Below are 20,330 nucleotides of genomic sequence, written 5' to 3' on the forward strand. Positions count from 1 at the left end.
CTTCTTCTTCTCCTCCTCCTCCTCCTCCTCCTCCTCCTCCTCCTCCTCAGATTTTCTGGGGAGAGAGGGGTGACTACCAGGGGGATTTCATCCCCAATGTACTGCAGATGGAGCCTGCATATCTAGCATATTTTTTTGCATCTAGACTACAGGCCACTGATTGATATAGGGCCGTAACAACTCGGCCGTAACCGAGAGGCCAAGGGGACTCTCGGGCGCAGCACAGGGAGAAGCTTATGGCAATAATGCCCCCCCCCCCACAGCACCCTCTCCATGACCTTAGCTAGACCTAAGGTTTATCCCGGGATCGTCCCGGGGTCGTCCCTGCCTGCTCCCGGGATTCCCTGTGTGTCATTTACATGAACAGGGATGACCCTGGGATGATCCCGGGATAAACCTTAGGTCTAGCTAAGGCCCAAGTTTCATGCAATGCCCCACCACAGCAGGATTAGATTGTAAGCCTATGCGGCAGGGTCTTGCTATTTACTGTGTTATCTGTACAGCACCATGTACATTGATGGTGCTATATAAATAAATAAATAATAATAATAATAATAATAATAATAATAATAATATGCACAGTAATATCACAAATATCAAGACAAACCACTCCCAACCCCTTTCTTTAGAACTGAGCGGCCGATTGAGCCCCTGGTGAAGCTCAATGTCATCAGTAAGGGGTCGGCCAAAGGGGCAGCACTTCACTGAAGTTCAGAGTTTGTTGCTGAAGAGTCTTCTTCCAAGGTTGGGAGGCCATGCTGGTGAATTTCTTCGGTAGACCAGCCGTCTCTATATAACTCACAAATCTTATCAAAGTTGTCTGGTTAACTCACTCAACTTATCAAAGTTGTCTGGTTCAAGTTCAGTGTCTGAGTCGTCCTGGCCTTTGGGTCTCTGCTGGTGCTTCAGCATGAGTTTGAGATCAACAGTGCCCTGGTAGGACCACTCTACGCCAGGACGGAAAAGCATCGCTCTTGGGCTGAAGGGCCTTGTTACCTTGACTCGGAGTCTCAGGGTTTGTCTGTTTTTGTGCTCCTGGTTCTCCCTGAGTGGAACCAAGTCAGGGTTTTGGCTCTGGGAAGGCAGCAACTGATTCGCAACTGCCAAAGAGCGTTACACTGCAGCAGCAACACCAATTTATTTCCTATCGTGGTGCAGTATTTTGCAGGCTGATCACTCGGGAATGAGCTCAAGAGGGCTGACTTCTGAGTAAACATACAAGGGGGGGTTGCACTGTAAGGCTGGAAACATAAGGGCGCAAGACTGCTACCTTACTTGCGAGTAAGAACGTCTCCTCCATCTCCCTGCTTTCCTTTTCTATCTGTAGCTTGTTGGGGTGTCACGTATAAATCCAAGGAGACCCAAATGACGGTGCCACGAGGCTTCTCCTTTTGGACTGGTGTGTGTGAAGGTGAAATGGACGGACTTGCAAGGAACACAGGCCCACTCCCCGCTGTCTATCCCACCTGCCTGCCTTCTTCCCCACACCGGCATTTTCCCAGATGCTGTTTGTGCTCCAAGCCTTGGACTTCTGTGGGATGTTGTGGGCAAAGGAAAGCCGTGCAGCAAAATCCTGTGGCAGAATATTGCCCCCTCCCTGCTCACCTTCTGCTCATTCTGTTTTCTTCCATGGTGGGGGGGGGGCAAAAGGGAGTTGTGAACTGCTATCTTCTGGAGTTACGGGGGGGGGGGGGCGCTTTTGCGGGAGGGTGTCTCATCGCCTCACAGAAACAGCTTCCCCAGCCAATCACATTGCCGTATTTTGTCGGTCAAAATAGTTTTGTTCCGCAAACTCATCCAGCCCTGCTTCCGCATAAAGGGGTCAAGGGAGCCCACAGTGGGCCCCTGGCTTCTTATCGCCTTCGGACTGATGTGCGATGCCAATGTACAGGGATGCCTTCCCCTTTGAGAAGATCGGTTGTGGGCACAGTCTGAGATGGAAGCAGGCCAAATGTTAGATCATAAAGACGATTCCCCCTGAGCACGCTCACATTTCAAGAAACAGGAGAACTGAGAGAACTGGGAATAAAAATATGCCCCCATCACTAATTGCAGTGGCCACGGTTCAGTGGCAGAGCTCCTGCTTTGCCTGCAGAAGGTCCCACGTTCAGTCGCCAGCATCTCCAGGATGGAGAGCCACGGCTGCCAGTCCACGACAACAGTCCTGGGCTACGTGGACCAGGCGCATGGGTGCCGGGGGGGGGGGGGCTGGCTTTTCCCCACCACTTCCCAGTTCCATCTGTGACCAAAGCAACCGGTTATTTGATACTATTATTTCATAGTTCTGGTTCCGCTGCATACAGAAATATCTGCTTGGTGTTCTACAGACCATATCTCTGCCAATCTTACGCTTTATGTTTGCTGGAGTGGCATTTTTCTTGGTAAAGAGGCGGGGTACAAAATAAATACAATAAATACATTCTTTAATTGCTTAATCGTTCAATCAAACAGAGACCAATAGACAGTCATAGTTGCATCACAAATATGGAGGTCAGAACACAGAGCGAGAACTGAAACCAACCACAGACCTTGCACACCTAAAGCTCTTCTTATTCCTACGGGAATATTCTGCCCACATCTTCTACCGCAAGAGGACACATTTCCTTTATTTATCACTGGGACGTTCTTTCCCTTCCTTCCATCACATCCACTGATAATGGGCTCCGGAATCACCTTGGCCACTCTTCAACTTCCCCCAGAGGAACTATTTCAGTTCTTCCAGTAATCAATGCATTAATAAAAAAATGTTCCATTTTCTTGACTTACATCAAATCAAGACCTAGCCACTTTCCCCTCCTTCATTTCAAGGACTATTTCTTTCCAACCTCGCCCCCACTCCCCGCCATCCAATTGCTGGACCACCAAACATTTATTATTATTATTATTATTATTATTATTATTATTATTATTATTATTATTATTATTTTATATAGCACCATCAATGTACATGGTGCTGTACAGCGTAAAACAGTAAATAGCAAGACCCTGCCGCATAGGCTTACATCCTACTAAAATCATAGTAAAGCAATGAGGGGAAGGGAATGCAAACAGGCACAGGGTAGGGTAAAACTAACAGTATAAAGTCCGAGCAACATCAAGTTTTAAATGCTTTAGGAAAAAGAAAAGTTTTTAGCTGATCTTTAAAAGTTGCGATTGAGCTTGTAGATCTCAAATGTTCTGGAAGAGCGTTCCAGGCGTAAGGGACAGCAGAAGAGAAGGGACGAAGCCGAGCAAGGGAAGTAGAGACCCTTGGGCAGGCGAGAAACATGGCATCAGAGGAGCGAAGAGCACGAGCGGGGCAATAGTGTGAGATGAGAGAGGAGAGATAGGTAGGAGCTAGACCGTGAAAAGCTTTGAATGTCAACAGAAGAAGTTTACATTGGATTCTGAAGTGGATTGGAAGCCAATGAAGAGATTTCAGAAGTGGAGTGACATGGTCAGAGCGGCGAGCCAAGAAGATGATCTTAGCGGCAGAGTGGTGGACAGAGACCAACGGACTGATGTGAGAAGAAGGAAGGCCAGAGAGAAGAAGGTTGCAGTAGTCCAGCCGAGAGATAACCAGTGCGTGAACGAGAGTCTTGGCAGAAGAGACAGACAAAAATGGTCGAATCCTGGCAATATTATATAGGAAGAAACGACAGGAATTAGCTACTGCCTCGATGTGAGGAGTAAAGGAGAGCGAGGAGTCAAATATAAAGCCAAGACTACGAGCTTCATTGACTGGAGTAAGCGTTACAACATTGACAGTAAGAGAGAATGAGAGATGAGGAGAAGGTTTAGGAGGAAAAACAAGCAATTCAGTTTTTGCCATATTAAGTTTCAAACGATGATGAAGCAACCAGGCTGAGATATCTGAGAGACATGCCGAGATACGATTGTGAACATCAGGAGAAAGTTCCGGAGATGAAAGATATAATTGTGTATCATCGGCATACAGATGATATTGGAGGCCATGAGATTGAATAAGCTTACCCAAGGGCAACATGTATAAAGAAAACAACAACGGGCCAAGCACCGAGCCTTGCGGAACCCCTACTGAAAGGGGAAAAGAGGAAGACGAGCTGCCATTAGCCAACACGCTGAAAGAGCGACCCGCTAGATAGGAGGCAAACCAGTTATAGACAGAGCCACAAAGTCCAAGGTCATGAAGGGAATCTAAGAGAAGATCATGATCAACCGTGTCAAAGGCTGCAGTTAGATCAAGGAGAATAAGAACGGAATAAAGGCCTTTAGACTTGGCAGTAAGAAGATCATTGGTGATCTTAGTAAGCGCTGTTTCAGTGGAATGCAAAGGACGGAATCCAGATTGAAAAGGATCCAGAGCAGAGTTACTAGTTACAAACAGGTGGGCCACCATCAACCTTGACCTTTCCAAAGCCCCAACTTTGGTCATCCGCTGCAGTTGTAACCGCAAGGCAAGGGACTGCTCCCTCGATAAGGCTCCTCCTGGCCTGGTGGACGGGGAAGCCCTAGTGCTCTACAAGCACCTTCCCCCCTTGGCTGAAAAGGCCAAGCACCCGCTGACGGATCTGCTGCGTCTTCACCCCGTACACGAGTGGGTTCACCATGGGTGGCAGCAAGAGGTACAGGGTGGCTAGCAGGATGTGGATGTAGGGAGGCACGTTTCTGCCAATTCGGTGAGTCAGGAAGGTGAACAGGGCAGGCACGTAGGACACCAAGATGGTGCAAGTGTGGGCCGCGCATGTGCCGAGGGCCTTGGCCCGTGCATCCCGCGACGACAGCCGGAAGACCGCTCGGAGGATCATGGCGTAAGAGGTGGCGATGAGCCCCAGGTCTACCACCACCACCACGAGGGCCACGCAGATCCCGTAGGTCCGGTTGATGAAGGTGTCGGCACAGGCCAACTTGACCACCGCCATGTGCTCGCAGTAGGTGTGCTCGATGACCCTGTGAAAACAGTACGGCAGCCTTTTGATGAGTATGGGGCAAGGGATGACCATGAGCACTCCACGGGCAGTGGCCACCAAACCCATCTTGGCCACCACTGGGTTGCTGAGGATGGTGGCGTAGCGTAGCGGGTTGCAGATGGCCACGTAGCGGTCAAAGGCCATCGCCAGCAAGATGGCGGACTCCACGATGGAGAAGGTGTGGATGAAGTACATCTGCACCAGGCAGGCCCCGAAGCCTATCTCCCGCGAGCCCGCCCACATGATGCTCAGCGCCTTGGGCAGGGTGGAGGTGCTGAGAATCAGGTCGTTCGTGGCCAGCATGGAGAGGAAGAGGAACATGGGCCTGTGCAGAGCCGGCTCCGTCCTGATGACGAAGAGAACGGCGCCGTTCCCCAGCACCGTCAGGACATACATGAAGCAGAGGGGGACGCCAATCCAGGCGTGAAAGGCTTCCAGCCCAGGGATGCCCACCAGGAGGAAGGAGACCTGGCCCAGGTCCGCCGTACCGTTGAGAGCCTCCATCAGGGCCCGTGTGGGGCTGGAGGATGACTCATGTGGCTGCTGCTGCTGCTGCTGCTGCTGTGCCTCTGAGCCCTGGCTGGGAGGAAGGACCGGCCCTGCAAGGGAGGGAGAAGCGCACAGCAGTCGCAAAACGTCCCCCGCGCTGAAGAAGGCTTCCCTCCCCCACCCCCACCCGGTCCACGGCCCAAGCGCAGCTAGTTCACAGTGGCTGCTCAAACCAGGCCAGCCGCCTTCCGGATCCGGATGAGCCTGCATCTGCCTTCGGAGGCCCCTGAGCAGGGCTGCGCCTGATCTCTTCGCTTCGTAATGGCTCCTTGTCTCTTGCACTTTAAACTACACACATGGGGCACCCCTCGAGTGGGGGTTACCTTAGGGTGCTTTTCGTGTTGCCTTTGGTCATGGCTGCCCTTTGAAAACCCTCCATTTCTGGACGTCTGTTGACTCCTCCTCCCCCCACCCCACCCCCTCTGAGCAGGTGACACTGCCCCCCTCCCCCCCCCCCCCGGTGGCCTGGCCTTTATTTCTCTGCTCTGGCCTTCCAATCCCTCCCTTTGCCTCTTCAGCTTCACTACTCCCCACCCCCACTCAAAGGTCTCCTGCTCCCTCCAAAGACTCTGCTTGCCCCCCACCCTACCCCACCCCACCCCACCCGGCTTCTTCTTAGGCCCGGACAAGCCACCTCTCTCCACGTCCTCCAATGCCATCCTTTCTGGGAAGGCTTTGGCTCAGCTGCCCCCCCCCCCCGTTGCCTCCTGCCTGTCACAGTGCCTCAGCAGCTGCACCTCCTTTCCCTGTAACGCCCGCCTCCCCCCCCCAGCCTCCACCTCCCTCCCCATCCTCTCTGCCTTCCCCCAGGGCACTTTCCAGATTGGAAGCGCCTCGGGGCAGGGAGCATCCCTCCATAAAGTGACATGCACATTGATAACAACAACAATGCCCAACGCAGTGCACGTGTTATTCCTCTTAAGCACGGACCTCTTTGGTCCGTGTTGAGCGTTTCCATTCCCGCCCTGTTGGACCGTGCATCACAGCCGTGGCATGGCCGTGTTTCCTATCGATGAAGTCGTGGCTTCTGGTGACTGGCGGTAGGACTGTCACAACCCAGCTGAGTGCTCCCCCCCCCCCCGCTGCAAAAAGAAGCCAGAGCTGCTCTCCGTCCAAAGGCGGGAGCAGCCCATCGAAGAACCAAGACGCGAACTGCAGGGAAAAGCAGCCCCGGTCCAGAAGCACGTGGCTGAGCCGTGGCATCAGGCTGCACAAGACATCATTGGCAGCAGCGCAAGCACCCTGCAGCAGAAAAGACCACGGGCCGCGCATCTGTTTGCAGCTGCTGCTGTGCCCCTGAAATGAAGAGTGTTGAAGCATAACAGTGCGCGGGACCCAGAGCGTTTGTGCCGCTGCGTGGAATTGCTTTGCAAGGACAGTTTGGATCCTTTTATCCAAACCTCCATATATGAACTTCAGATCCATGGTATTGTTTCCAAATAACGAAAGGCAGGACTGTGAGGAATGGCGGAAGCACGGCCAGGCCACCGAGGGCTGCAGAAGCCACCTTCTGCTGCGCTGCAACCTTGGTCCCTCCAGCCCGGCCCTGTCAACACGGACAGGCAGCCCCGGCTCTCCCTCCCTCCCTCCCTCCCTCCCTCCCTCCTTCCCTCCCAGGGTCGCAGGCAGGAGTCTTCCCCAGCCTTACCTGAAGATGCTGCCGGGGGTCGAAAGGGGGGCCTCCTGCGTGCCAGGCGGTGGCTCTACCCACTGAGCTTCACAGCCCCTCTCCAAAGGGATCCAGTGGAGCTCGGGGAAGGTTGCCAGCAGGGCTTCTCCATCACGTCACTCAGCAACGCGGTCCGGGCCACAGCCAGGGCAGGATCTGCACGACTGCTTTGTAACGCTTCAGAACGGCTTTGACAACCGTTCGGGCTCAGGACACACGCCGTAAACCGTTTTCAAAGTGCCACATGCTGCATGCTGTAGCTCTGGCCCAGGCCACAGCAGGATGGCCTTCTGAAAGGGAGGTCCGGGCAGCTGGAAGACAAAGGCAGCCGGCAGGAGAGGGGGAAACCCACGGAGGCGCCCGGCAGCCACGCAGCTCCGGCCTCGGCATGGGCTGCTGTGGCCGCCCGGGGTTGTGTGAGGCCTCATAAGAAGATGGCCCTGAGGACCACTGGGGCTGCTGCTGCTGCTGCTGTGCTGCTCCTTGGCTCCCCAAGCAGGAGGCGTCCCTGCGGGTGGGAGGGCGGCCAGTCCCAGGCGGGGGCGCAAGAGCTCCGGCGCAATCCGTCCTGCCTCCCGACACCCGTGCGGTTGCTTTTCGAGTGAGACGGACCAGCTGTGCGAGAGGGAAGGGATGCCTCTCCCGGGGGAGACAGCGCTGCAGGCTGTGCAGACGGCTTTTCTGGGTGCGCTCCGATTGACCGTCTGGGCAGGCTCAGCTCTTGAAGCTGCTGCCCCAAGAATGCCCTTTCTCAGTGTGGAATTGGGCCTCCCACAAAAAGCAGAGTGGGGAACCACTTTTGTCATTGGCTCAGAGGCAGTTTTTGAAGTGCAGATGTGCTCCCCCCCCCCGCTCTCCTCAAGGAGGGTCTGAAAATGCGGGCTGCGGTGTTGATCCATATCAACCAACCATTTCTAGCAGTTCTCCTCTCCCCAGGGAGCAGCTAAGGGGTCTCCGTTGCCCCTTCCAGACCAACCCACCCCAACTATGGAACGCTCTCCCCGACGAGGCTCGCCTGGCACCAAGAGCTGTGGGGACGTCCGTGCTTTAGAACCGTGCTCTTGTGGGGCATGCTGTCCCCCCACCGGCACGCTCCGAGCAATCCTGACCCCATAGAGTATTGGATGGAGCGAGGGGCGTGGCAGGAGCATGTTGAGGCTGGCCAGCAGGGTGTGAGCAGAGCGGGGAGGTTGTACTGGCAGCCGCGGTGCGTCAGAAGGGGAACCAAGCCCGGGTGTAGAAGACCAGGATGAGGACCGCCCCTCTCCCCCACCCCTCCGTGGGCACTGCAGGCACCGAAGGGCTTGAGCTGGGCCTGCTGGGAGGGGAGGCGCAGCATGGCCCTGAGGATCAGGCCTAGGACAGGCCAATGCCCAGCTTGACCAGGCCCCTGCCTTGACCAGGGGGATCAGCACCAAGCCAAACATGCTGTCCATGGTAGGGTCGGCATGGGCCAGTTTCGCCGCGGCCATGTGGTCATCATAGTGAGAATGGGCGATGACCCTGGAGCTGCAGAAGGGCAGCCTTTGCACCAGGAAGGGCCCTGGGCCCCATGATGGCCGCTTCGCAGAGCTGCAGCAGCAGCAGCCGCCTCCGGGCCATGGCCCCCCAGCAGCCAGTGAGGATGGAGCTCTGCCTCCGGGGCCAGCAGATGGCCAGGTAGCGGATCAGCGCCATAGCAACCAGCCCCCCCCCCCGACTCCATGGCTGACAAGAAGGGCACAGAGAACACCTGGGCCAGGTCCGTGGAGCGGGATGGCAGCTGCTGCTTCCGCTTGGCCTCGGCCTGCCCCTCGCCCCAGCAGGGCAATAATAGCCCAGAGCTTCCGGACAGGGTGGTGGCACGTGGGGTGGCCAGGAGTCCTAACTTCCCAGAGAGCAGTCCTCTATCTCGGAGAGCTGGCAGAGGACAGTCCTCTGTTTGAAGATGTCCTTTGCTGGATGGGCTGCCCAAGCCAAGCCAGGTTTAACGTCAAATGCTCATGAGAAGGGAGAGCGCTATACACATACATCTGCATATGCAAATGTTATGCAAATGGGGGGGGGCTTTCTTTTTGGCAATGTGTAAGCGACCACCCTGGCTGCAAGCATTAGCAGAGGAGTGTCTGGCAAGTGCTTTCAACACTCAGGATGCGACTCTGACCCATACCCTTCATCATCATCATCATCATCATCATCATCCCTCCTTTCTCATTCGTAGCTGTTTTTCTAGACGCACATGACAGGCTTTGCCAGGTCATGCTGTCTTTTACTGATTTAGGAACTGAATGACAATTGAACATGTTTTAAGTATGACTACTTTCTGGATGTTGGTGCGGATGTATTTTGGGAGGCCCAGTTTCTGAAGGTTTTCTGTATAGTTTTTTTTTTTTTTTTAATGTGATGCCAGTGACTGATGTGACTAATGGAATAATTGTGACTTTTTCCTGTTGCCCTAGTTCTTTGACTTCCATGGCCAGTGGCGTATATTCTTCTCTCGTTTGCTCTTCCTTTTCTACAATATTTTTGTCATTAGGTATTGCTCTGTCTATGAGGTAAGTGTTTCCACGCGGAGCTTCCCCTGGACTTTTCCCTACACAGCGAGGAGGGGGGCAGAACATGGCAATACTGTTAGAGGATGAATCCATCACCTCCGTCTCAGGCAGCCTTCCCCAACCTGGTGCCCCCCCCCGGTGTGTTGGACTGCCACGCCCACCGTCCCAGGGCCATGGGAATGATGGGAGTTCCAGTCCAACGCAGGTTGGGGGAAGGCTGATCTAAGGCAATGGGGCCAGAAGGACGGCTTAAAGCCCTTCATTGGACAGCTCCCTGCGGTGCCAGCCAAGTCCTTCGCCAGGCAAAGAGGCAGCGGAAGGAGGACGGGCACCACCTCAGCTGGCTGCTGGGCCTCTCACTCCAGACCTGAGGCCGGGCAGTGGCTGCGTGCGGGAGCCCTGCGCTCTGCGCCTCCATCTCTGCACTCGCTGAGCTTGCAGATGCACCAATAAACGCCAAGGATGCAGGAACACGCCTCTCTTCTTCCAGGAACGACCAGCCTGGCAAGTGCTGCCCCTGGCACCGCTCACTGCTGGGGGAAGAGGGGAGCAGCTCACGGGATGACCTGGGACGTCACCAGAGCAGCAACGGGGCAGGAGGAGGAGAGTGCGGGAGGGGAGGGTTTTGGGAAGGGAAGTTCTCTGCCCCCCCCAGCCCCCGTCTTCCGCATTTGCCTGGATCACATGCACAAAGCCAATACCAATCACGTTCGCTGAGCTGGGAGCTCATTGGGATTGTATCCAACCAGATTCCAAACGATGGGCCGTGTGTGTCTCATTTTTTCAGTCCAGAACGCTTGGCTAGTCCACATGAGGATCTTGGGCTTGATCATATTAATACCAGCCCAAAATCCTGTACATCTGGTGGAACAATGAAATTGGGTGGTCACGTGCCCTCCTTTGTAGAGGTCAGGCCTCTCTTTGAAAGCATCCTTCTTTTGAACACCTGTTCTGTCCGTAGACCAAGAACTATCAGCAGGAAGAGCTCAGGGGCCTTGAAGCTGCCCATCCCCTCTTAGCGCCTGTCTCCGTGAAGCTTTTATTGTGCACGCATGGTTGCTCACTGATGGTGGCTTGTGATCCCTTACACAACCTCCTCCTCCTCCTCCTCCTGGGCTTCTCCCGTGTTTTGCAACTATTATGGGGTGTGTGTGTGTGTGTTTTTTCCTAATAAGGAAAGTCTGGTATTATTTAGAAATGTCAGAATGAGTGTCTCATGTAATTGTGCAATTTCACTATACCACAGCTCCATCTAGTGGTTGCATAATGAAACATGCAGAAAGGCAGAAGCCTTGGTAAAGGTGGAGGATAAAAGGCTCACGTAGAAATGCACTTTAGTCCCTGGACAGCAGACGGAGCAGCAACTGCCCGCACCATGCTCAGTCTCCCCCACTATAGAGAGATGGATTGTGTTTCGATTTAAATTATAGCAATTACTTCTAAACATGAATCTGTGCTGATAAAACAGATCATGCAAATCTTTTTGCAAATCAGTGTCTTCATTTTTGGTGATGCATTTCCTCTTCTTTTTCTCCTTTTCTTTCTTTCTTTCTTTCTTTTTTTTGACAATGTGTACATGGCCACCCTCTGTAGCTTGTTTTGAGGTGGTGGGGGGGTGAGGAAATGGAGGAACCAACTGTACACCTATGCACCTGACGTCACTCTCCATCTTGTTCATGCGGTGGGAACATTGTGTGTGGGCCCTGATGTCCCACCACAGATGCAGGACTTCTGGTTGGCCTCTGTGGGAACTGGCCCTTTCCAAGGAAAAGCCTTGGAAAGGGCCAGTTAAGAGAATTTTTGGTCGTGGCAAAAACTGAGGATGTTTCATGCTGTGTGTATTACACCAATCCAGGTGCAAGGGCCACGTGTACCTTTCCTGCTGCTTAGCAGGTCACGTTGCCCCAAATCTAGAAAGAAGGCTTTTGCCCCTTAGCCCCATGCTAGGGAACGAAGTCTATTGCTTTTTACATGTGGTGCTACTTTGCAAAGCCCCCCCCCCTTCATTGAGTTTTACATGAAACTCAGGTGCACCCCACAGAGAGAGAGAGAGAGAGAGAGAGTCGGAAGGTGCAATGAACTCCTCCTTGCTCTCTCTCAGGGCTGGCATTTCCTGCTAGCCCTCCAGCCTCTGCTGCCACCTGGCCTTCCTCTCAAAGCACGTCCATCCCATAGACAGCAGTGTGGGCCTCCACCCTCCTCCTCCTCCGCTGTTCTCAGGCTGCTCTCTGGAGTGCTGGAAAGACTTAGAGCTTCTTCAGACAAGCGTTAATCTTAGCATTATAAATTATATATGTAATGAGAGCAATATGATACATACTACAATCGGTAAGAAAACACATATGACGCTGCTGGAGAGGGTGTCAAGAGAAAGGAACGTATTTACATATGTGGTGGGAATGCGAATTTGTACAAAAATTGTGGAAAATGGTGTTTAATGAGATAAAAGAAATTGTAGGAATGGAGATTGAAGAGACACCTATAGTGGCATTGTTATCATTATACGGAGAATTGAATTGTAATAAAGAGACAAAAGAATTGATAACAAATTTGTTAACAGCAGCAAGATTAATGATATCTAGGAACTGGAAGGCTCAAGGGGATTATCATATAGAAGATTGGTATAAAGAGATTTGAGATATTGCTATTAATGATAAATTAACATGTAATATAAAAGTGAGAGGAGGAATAACAAAAACGAATGATTTCGAGGGAATATGGAAACAGTTCCTAGAATATGTTTTATCTAAGGGGAGTGGGAAGCCACCTCCAGAAGAAACAATGAGATTTTGGAGACAGGAATAGATGGGGGGGGTGTGCACTTTTATGTTAAGTATGATTATGTTAAGAGAATTAAGTTAGAATATATGTTTATCAAATGTTTATTTCATATTATTGTGTATTATGTAGTATTGTTTTATTTGTATTGATGTATTGTTTGATGTATTAAAGAAAAAAAGGGGGAAAAAGAAAAAAAAAGAAAACTCATATGACAATCAATAAGAGATCACTTCTCTGAGTTACTAAATTTAGGTATATACATTTTTACATTCATATATTACATTTCGTATGCAGAATCCAGAAGAAGAAGAAGAAGAAGAAGAAGAATCAACAGCTGGGGATTATTGGCTACTAGAATATTACTAGAATTTAACTGTAGTAGTTCATTGCAATCAAATAAAAGTCTTTAATCTTTAGTTCACATCCAATAGCCGATCTTTAAGTGAGAGTCCAATAAAGCCAGGATGAGTGTTGGTTAACTTTTAAAAATCATAATACCCTCCCCCCCGCAATAACATTTAACAACAACAGATTTGAAAAATAACAAAGGTATAAGGTGATGCCAGTGACAGAGGTTACAGAGAGTACATTCGTAAGCTTGCCCCTTTGGCCAGGCTATAACAGGGAGAAACAGTTCTTCAGACAAGCGGGGTTTTTGCACGGTCATCATTGGCCACTCACAGTCGCTCACAGGTCATTTTGGTGACTCAGTGATCCTCCTGCGCGTCTCCTGCTCTTTCCGCCATTCTTTTCGTTACAAAGTAAACCTCAAAAAAATGCAACACTTCTGAGCTCTAGCGATATTTGTTGCTATTTCCTGCCATGTGCAGGAGAAGTTTTGCAATAAAACACACCACTAGAGAGCGCTGTCCCACTGCACTGAAATGAGCCCAGTGGTCTCTGCTTGCTTCCCCTTTCCTCCTCCATGTGATTCTGCTTGTCCCTATCACAAAAGAGAAGCAGGAAGCAAGAGCCACGGTAAGGAGACGTGATTTCCCCGGTCTGAAAGAGCCCTTAAATAGGGTGACCATATTTTGGAAACCAAAAAGGAGGACAACATGGTCGCCCCCATGGAGGCGTGTCCAGCACCAAGGGGGCGTGCCCACCCGAACATAGCCTTGGTCACATGCCTGATTTTACAGCACACATTTAAGACAAATCTGTTCTACATAACATCTTAATGTTAAAACCACTGAAATAAAGAACAAGTGAGAGATTCAATGTATCTGAAATTAACTTCACTCACTCCTACTTTTGTAGGTTTTGCTGTACTTGGAAGCTTTTGCTGTACTCTGTGTGTTACATTCTCCCCTTCCCTCAAATATCTTTTCTGACTGTATCTTCACTCATTGCAAGCTGCTGCTGTTGTTAACAGGGTTTGCTACTGGCCGGCCGGATGGCTGGCTTTTTAAAAATTCAATTTTTTAAAAAAGCTTGTGTATAATTGTCACAAGTTTCTCTGCTCTAACATTAGGGTGGGTGTTGTGGCAGTGAACACTACTTTGCCCATTCACACTTCTCACTTATATACATTAGCTTCTCAAGGTTTGTGTGTTGGCAACACTTGGCACATCCAGACTTTGAACTCCTGTCTACTTCCTGCACAAACACGCGACTCTGAGACCCTCTTCCTAATGCCCTGCGTTGCGTGCCAGCACCATGGGGCTAAGTTACAATAGATGTCTCTGGGTTGTCTGTGCAGCCTCTGTTGTCTCTCACTCTAAGTCATTGCCTCCAGCCTCAAACAATCTCTCTCTCTCCCCCCCACCCCCAAAGGTCCAGCTAGGATGCACACTTGTGGCTTGGGACATTGCTTATTGCAGGTTATTGCTTGGTCATGTCTGGTGACTCTTACATTTATTATTATTATTATTATTATTATTATTATTATTATTATTATTATTATTATATCCCGCCTTTTGCCCAATACTTAAAAAATCTTTGCCACCAGCCGCCTCCACCTCCTCTCCTCCTGCACAACTTCGATGCACTCTTAAAACACTCTGCGTGGCAAGCCAGCCTCAGGGCCAAGCTACAAGTGCATCTGGGTTGCCTTCAGCCTCTCTCTGCCTTATGCCAGCCTGCCAACATTTCCAGCCTCAAATAATCCCCCAACCCCACTCTCTCTACCAAAGTCTCCCAACGGTCCAGCCAGGCTGTGCACTTGTACCCTGTGGCTGGGGGTAGGGCAACAGCTTGTAGCTTGGTTGCATCCGGTGACTCTTGTTTTTTAAAAAAACTCTACCACCAGACGCCTCTGCCTGCACCAAAACTGGACTCTGAGACACTCTTAAAAAGGCTCTGTGTGGTACAGCAGCCTCTCAGGGCTCAGCTACAGCCATTTCTGAGTTGTGGCTTCAGTCTAACTCTGTCTCTAAGAGATATGCCAGCCAGCCAAAGCCACAAATCTATCTATTTTTCTCTGGTATGCACTTCAAATGTTCTGCATTGCATCCCAGCAGTGTAGTCAGAGCCTAGCTCACAAGTGCACAAAGTGACGTGGAAGGGAAGGGGTAGCGAAGCAAAGCAGTGATATGCCAGGTTCCAACATTCGCAGCAACAGGGCATCCGCAAAGAACAGAGCCTCTCTCTCAACTGGCACCTTACTGTTGGTCATGAGAGTTTTTCTCTAAAAATGACCCTTCATCGCCCATGATGTGGAAATTTGAGAAAAAGGCCTCTGGCCCATTCTGTTTTGCCCTGTGGGCTGCTTTCACTGACCTCTCCTTTCCCACATTTTGATTTGTGGATGCCTTGCCTCTGCTGAGCTCCAGGTACCCGACTGCACACCAAATCTACAACAGGAAAGGTGCCCTGCTTGCCCAGGACTTCTTACCTAAAGACTGGAGATCCCCTTAATGCCAAGGGCTGAAACTGCTCAATGTGCAACACCCCAAAGAGGAGGTTTGACAACCTGGGTTTAAAGGATATGGCTCCAGCAGTTTTTAAAAAACAATAATTTCAAAACTTTGAACTTTTAAAAAAATCCTAAAAAAAAATAGATGAACAGATCTGATTCAAACTTGGCACAGCTAAATCTCTCCTTAAGAGCTATCATGGTGCCAACGTTCAGCCCTTTATCTTTAAAAATAAAGTTTTTTAAAAATAATAATTTTAAATCCTCAAATTTTAAAAAATTCCTAAAAATCAATGAATAAACAGATCTGTTTCAAATTTGGTGTGGCTAAAGCTCTACCTAAAACTTATTATGGTGCAAAGTTTCATCTCTTTATCATTAAAAATGACAATTTTAAAAATAATAATTTTAAAACCTCAATTTTTAAAAAATTCCTAAAAGACCAATGGATGAACGGATTTGTTTCAAATTTGGTATGATTAAAGTCCTACCTAAGAGCTATCATCATACCATGTTTCATGTCTTTATCTTTGAAAATGATGGAGTTATAAGCATTTTTGTTAATTCCCATTAGAGCTGCTCTTTGGCTGGGGAAGACTGGAAAAATCCGGATTTCTCTTTCCCCTCCCGGATTTGTCATCAAAAATCCGGGCAAATCCGGTCATATGGTCACCCTACAAATGAGCCGCTCAGCCTTGGGGTCTGGGTTGAATATCTGTCTCTACAGGTCAAGAAGGATGTGAGGTCATCCTATCCTACAGCCGGGATGGGCAGAAGGTAGTCTGAGATCGATTGGTAGATCTCTGGGTGATGTGCAGTAGATCAGCAAGGGTTTCTGAATTGCTCTTGCTTTAACAATAGCTACAACAAAACAACCCTTTCCGCCACCTTCCCACCTCTTTCCAAATTACACAGCTGAAATGAAGACAGCTTGGGGCAACCAGGCATGGGCGTTTGTGCAGGAGGGCTGTGAGCTCAGCTCAGTTCTGGTACCTCAAAATCAATTCCTGGGTGCAGGTGCTGCTCAGAGGCAGCCTCTCCTTAAGTCCTGCGACTGTGTCTTCTGCACCAGGCTCTAGTTGGTGGATCTGGGCTTCTAGTAAAAGAGTAGACCTCCCCCCTGCCCCGCTCCACACTCAAGCTTGTGGTCTGCGCTCCCCTGATCTATAGTGTTGGCCAAATTCAGCCTGATCCAACTAAGGCTGCAGTACTAAGGCCCCGTCCCTGGAAGTAGGCCCCACTGCACACACTGGGACTTACTTCCAAGTAAACATGCGTGGGATTGCATTGTGCATCTGCGGTCTCCTCCAGAACGTAAGACTGTCAGCAAATGCAGGCTTCGGGGCTTCAGTGTCCAGCCTGATTCCGCCTGGCCCCCCTTCCTCCTGCTCCTACTTTTCTCAACATCCAGCTTAAAGAGACCTTCTGGTGAACTTGAAAGGTTGCTCACTATTTTGTGACATTTCGGTTGGTCCTAATCGAAACATTGCCCAAGCGTGGTTTTGGGAGTTTCTCTTAGAGATGAAGACAGCTTCCATTGCTTTGTTTGTTTGTCGGACAAAATAGTTTTGTTCTGCAAACTCATCCAGCCCTGGTTCTGCATAAAGGGGGCAAGGGAGCCCACAGTGGGCCCCTGGCTTCTTATCGCCTTCGGACCGATGTGCGATGCCAATGTACAGGGATGCCTTCCCCTTTGAGAAGATCGGTTGTGGGCACAGTCTGAGATGGAAGCAGGCCAAATGTCAGATCATAAAGACGATTCCCCCTGAGCACGCTCACATTTCAAGAAGCAGTAGAACTGAGAGAACTGGGAATAAAAATATGCCCCCATCACTAATTGCAGTGGCCACGGTTCAGTGGCAGAGCTCCTGCTTTTTCTGCAGAAGGTCCCACGTTCAGTCGCCAGCATCTCCAGGATGGAGAGCCACGGCTGCCAGTCCACGGCAACAATCCTGGGCTATGTGGACCAGGCGCATGGGTGCCGGGGGGGGGGGCTGGCTTTTCCCCACCACTTCCCAGTTCCATCTGTGACCAAAGCAACTGGTTATTTGATACTATTATTTCATAGTTCTGGTTCCGCTGCATACAGAAATATCTGCTTGGTGTTCTACAGACCATATCTCTGCCAATCTTACGCTTTATGTTTGCTGGAGTGGCATTTTTCTTGGTAAAGAGGCAGGGTACAAAATAAATACAATAAATAAATACATTTTTAATTGCTTAATCGTTCAATCAAACAGAGACCAATAGACAGTCATAGTTGCATCACAAATATGGAGGTCAGAACACAGAGCGAGAACTGAAACCAACCACAGACCTTGCACACCTAAAGCTCTTCTTATTCCTACGGGAATATTCTGCCCACATCTTCTACCGCAAGAGGACACATTTCCTTTATTTATCACTAGGACGTTCTTTCCCTTCCTTCCATCACATCCACTGATAATGGGCTCTGGGATCCCCTTGGCCACTCTTCAACTTCCCCCAGAGGAACTATTTCAGTTCTTCCAGTAATCAATGCATTAATAAAAAAATGTTCCATTTTCCTGACTTACATCAAATCAAGACCTAGCCACTTTCCCCTCCTTCATTTCAAGGACTATTACTTTCCAACCTCGCCCCCCCCTCCCCGCCATCCAATTGCTGGACCACCAAACAGGTGGACCACCATCACCCTTGACCTTTCCAAAGCCCCAACTTTGGTCATCCGCTGCAGTTGTAACCGCAAGGCAAGGGACTGCTCCCTCGATAAGGCTCCTCCTGGCCTGGTGGACGGGGAAGCCCTAGTGCTCTACAAGCACCTTCCCCCCTTGGCTGAAAAGGCCAAGCACCCGCTGACGGATCTGCTGCAACTTCACCCCGTACACAAGTGGGTTCACCATGGGTGGCAGCAAGAGGTACAGGGTGGCTAGCAGGATGTGGATGTAGGGAGGCACGTTTCTGCCAATTCGGTGAGTCAGGAAGGTGAACAGGGCAGGCACGTAGAACACCAAGATGGTGCAAGTGTGGGCCGCGCATGTGCCGAGGGCCTTGGCCCGTGCATCCCGCGACGACAGCCGGAAGACCGCTCGGAGGATCATGGCGTAAGAGGTGGCAATGAGCCCCAGGTCTACCACCACCACCACGAGGGCCACGCAGATCCCGTAGGTCCGGTTGATGAAGGTGTCGGCACAGGCCAACTTGACCACTGCCATGTGCTCGCAGTAGGTGTGCTCGATGACCCTGTGAAAACAGTACGGCAGCCTTTTGATGAGTATGGGGCCAGGGATGACCATGAGCACTCCACGGGCAGCGGCCACCAAACCCATCTTGGCCACCACTGGGTTGCTGAGGATGGTGGCGTAGCGTAGCGGGTTGCAGATGGCCACGTAGCGGTCAAAGGCCATCGCCAGCAAGATGGCGGACTCCACGGTCGAGAAGGTGTGGATGAAGTACATCTGCACCAGGCAGGCCCCGAAGCCTATCTCCCGTGAGCCCGCCCACATGATGCTCAGCGCCTTGGGCAGGGTGGAGGTGCTGAGAATCAGGTCGTTCGTGGCCAGCATGGAGAGGAAGAGGAACATGGGCCTGTGCAGAGCCGGCTCCGTCCTGATGACGAAGAGAACGGCGCCGTTCCCCAGCACCGTCAGGACATACATGAAGCAGAGGGGGACGCCGATCCAGGCGTGAAAGGCTTCCAGCCCAGGGATGCCCACCAGGAGGAAGGAGACCTGGCCCAGGTCCGCCGTACCGTTGAGAGCCTCCATCAGGGCCCGTGTGGGGCTGGAGGGTGACTCATGCGGCGGCTGCTGCTGCTGCTGCTGCTGCTGCTGCTGTGCCTCTGAGCCCTGGCTGGGAGGAAGGACCGGCCCTGCAAGGGAGGGAGAAGCGCACAGCAGTCGCAGAACGTCCCCCGCGCTGAAGAAGGCTTCCCTCCCCCACCCCCACCCGGTCCACGGCCCAAGTGCAGCTAGTTCACAGTGGCTGCTAAAACCAGGCTAGCCGCCTTCCGGATCCGGATGAGCCTGCATCTGCCTTCGGAGGCCCCTGAGCAGGGCTGTGCCTGCGCTCTTCGCTTCGTAATGGCTCCTTGTCTCTTGCACTTTAAACTACACACATGGGGCACCCCTCGAGTGGGGGTTACCCCACCCCACCCCACCCCACCCCCTCTGAGCAGGTGACACTGGTGGCCTGGCCCTTATTTCTCTGCTCTGGCCTTCCAATCCCTCCCCACCCCCACTCGAAGGTCTCCTTTCTCCCTCCAAAGACTCTGCTTGCCCCCCAGCCCACCCCACCCCACCCCACCCGGCTTCTTCTTAGGCCTGGACAAGCCACCTCTCTCCACGTCCTCCAATGCCATCCTTTCTGGGAAGGCTTTGGCTCAGCTGCCCCCCCCCCCCCGTTGCCTCCTGCCTGTCACAGTGCCTCAGCAGCTGCACCTCCTTTCCCTGTAACGCCCACCTCCCCCCCCCCAGCCTCCACCTCCCTCCCCATCCTCTCTGCCTTCCCCCAGGGCACTTTCCAGATTGGAAGCGCCTCGGGGCAGGGAGCATCCCTCCATAAAGTGACATGCACATTGATAACAACAACAATGCCCAACGCAGTGCACGTGTTATTCCTCTTAAGCACGGACCTCTTTGGTCCGTGTTTCCATTCCCGCCCTGTTGGACCGTGCATCACTGCTGTGGCATGGCCGTGTTTCCTATCGATGAAGCCGTGGCTTCTGGTGACTGGCGGTAGGACTGTCACAACCCAGCTGAGTGCTCCCCCCCCCCCCGCTGCAAAAAGAAGCCAGAGCTGCTCTCCGTCCAAAGGCGGGAGCAGCCCATCGAAGAACCAAGACACGAACTGCAGGGAAAAGCAGCCCCGGTCCAGAAGCACGTGGCTGAGCCGTGGCATCAGGCTGCACAAGACATCATTGGCAGCAGCGCAAGCACCCTGCAGCAGAAAAGACCACGGGCCGCGCATCTGTTTGCAGCTGCTGCTGTGCCCCTGAAATAAACAGTGTTGAAGCATAACAGTGCGCGGGACCC

General features: G+C 51.7%; 2 protein-coding genes across 2 annotated transcripts; both read right to left on the minus strand.

Moving 5' to 3' along the window:
* Window positions 1–4,469: 4,469 nt before the first annotated feature.
* Window positions 4,470–5,432, minus strand: LOC134399685 (olfactory receptor 52P1-like). Its single transcript, XM_063127770.1, has one exon. The coding sequence runs from the start codon at window positions 5,430–5,432 to the stop codon at window positions 4,470–4,472; it is 963 nt and encodes a 320-aa protein (XP_062983840.1).
* Window positions 5,433–16,959: 11,527 nt separating this feature from the next.
* Window positions 16,960–19,064, minus strand: LOC134399686 (olfactory receptor 52P1-like). Its single transcript, XM_063127771.1, has 2 exons — window positions 18,158–19,064; window positions 16,960–17,009 (listed from the first exon to the last, which is right to left on the minus strand). Exons 1-2 carry the CDS (start codon window positions 19,062–19,064, stop codon window positions 16,960–16,962), a joined length of 957 nt encoding a protein of 318 aa, XP_062983841.1.
* Window positions 19,065–20,330: the final 1,266 nt, after the last annotated feature.

Source organism: Elgaria multicarinata, chromosome 5 (assembly GCF_023053635.1).
Source record: "Elgaria multicarinata webbii isolate HBS135686 ecotype San Diego chromosome 5, rElgMul1.1.pri, whole genome shotgun sequence".
Lineage (NCBI taxonomy): Eukaryota > Metazoa > Chordata > Lepidosauria > Squamata > Anguidae > Elgaria > Elgaria multicarinata.

What these genes read in the sequence shown, in the direction of transcription:
- LOC134399685 (XM_063127770.1), bottom strand. Translation starts at nt 5,432, where the DNA reads ATGGAGGCTCTCAACGGTACGGCGGACCTGGGCCAGGTCTCCTTCCTC.
- LOC134399686 (XM_063127771.1), bottom strand. Translation starts at nt 19,064, where the DNA reads ATGGAGGCTCTCAACGGTACGGCGGACCTGGGCCAGGTCTCCTTCCTC. An exon ending in GGTGAAGTTGCAGCAGATCC is followed by an intron (nt 17,010 to 18,157) that starts GTCAGCGGGTGC and finishes ATCTTCTCAAAG; the next exon opens with GGGAAGGCATCCCTGTACAT.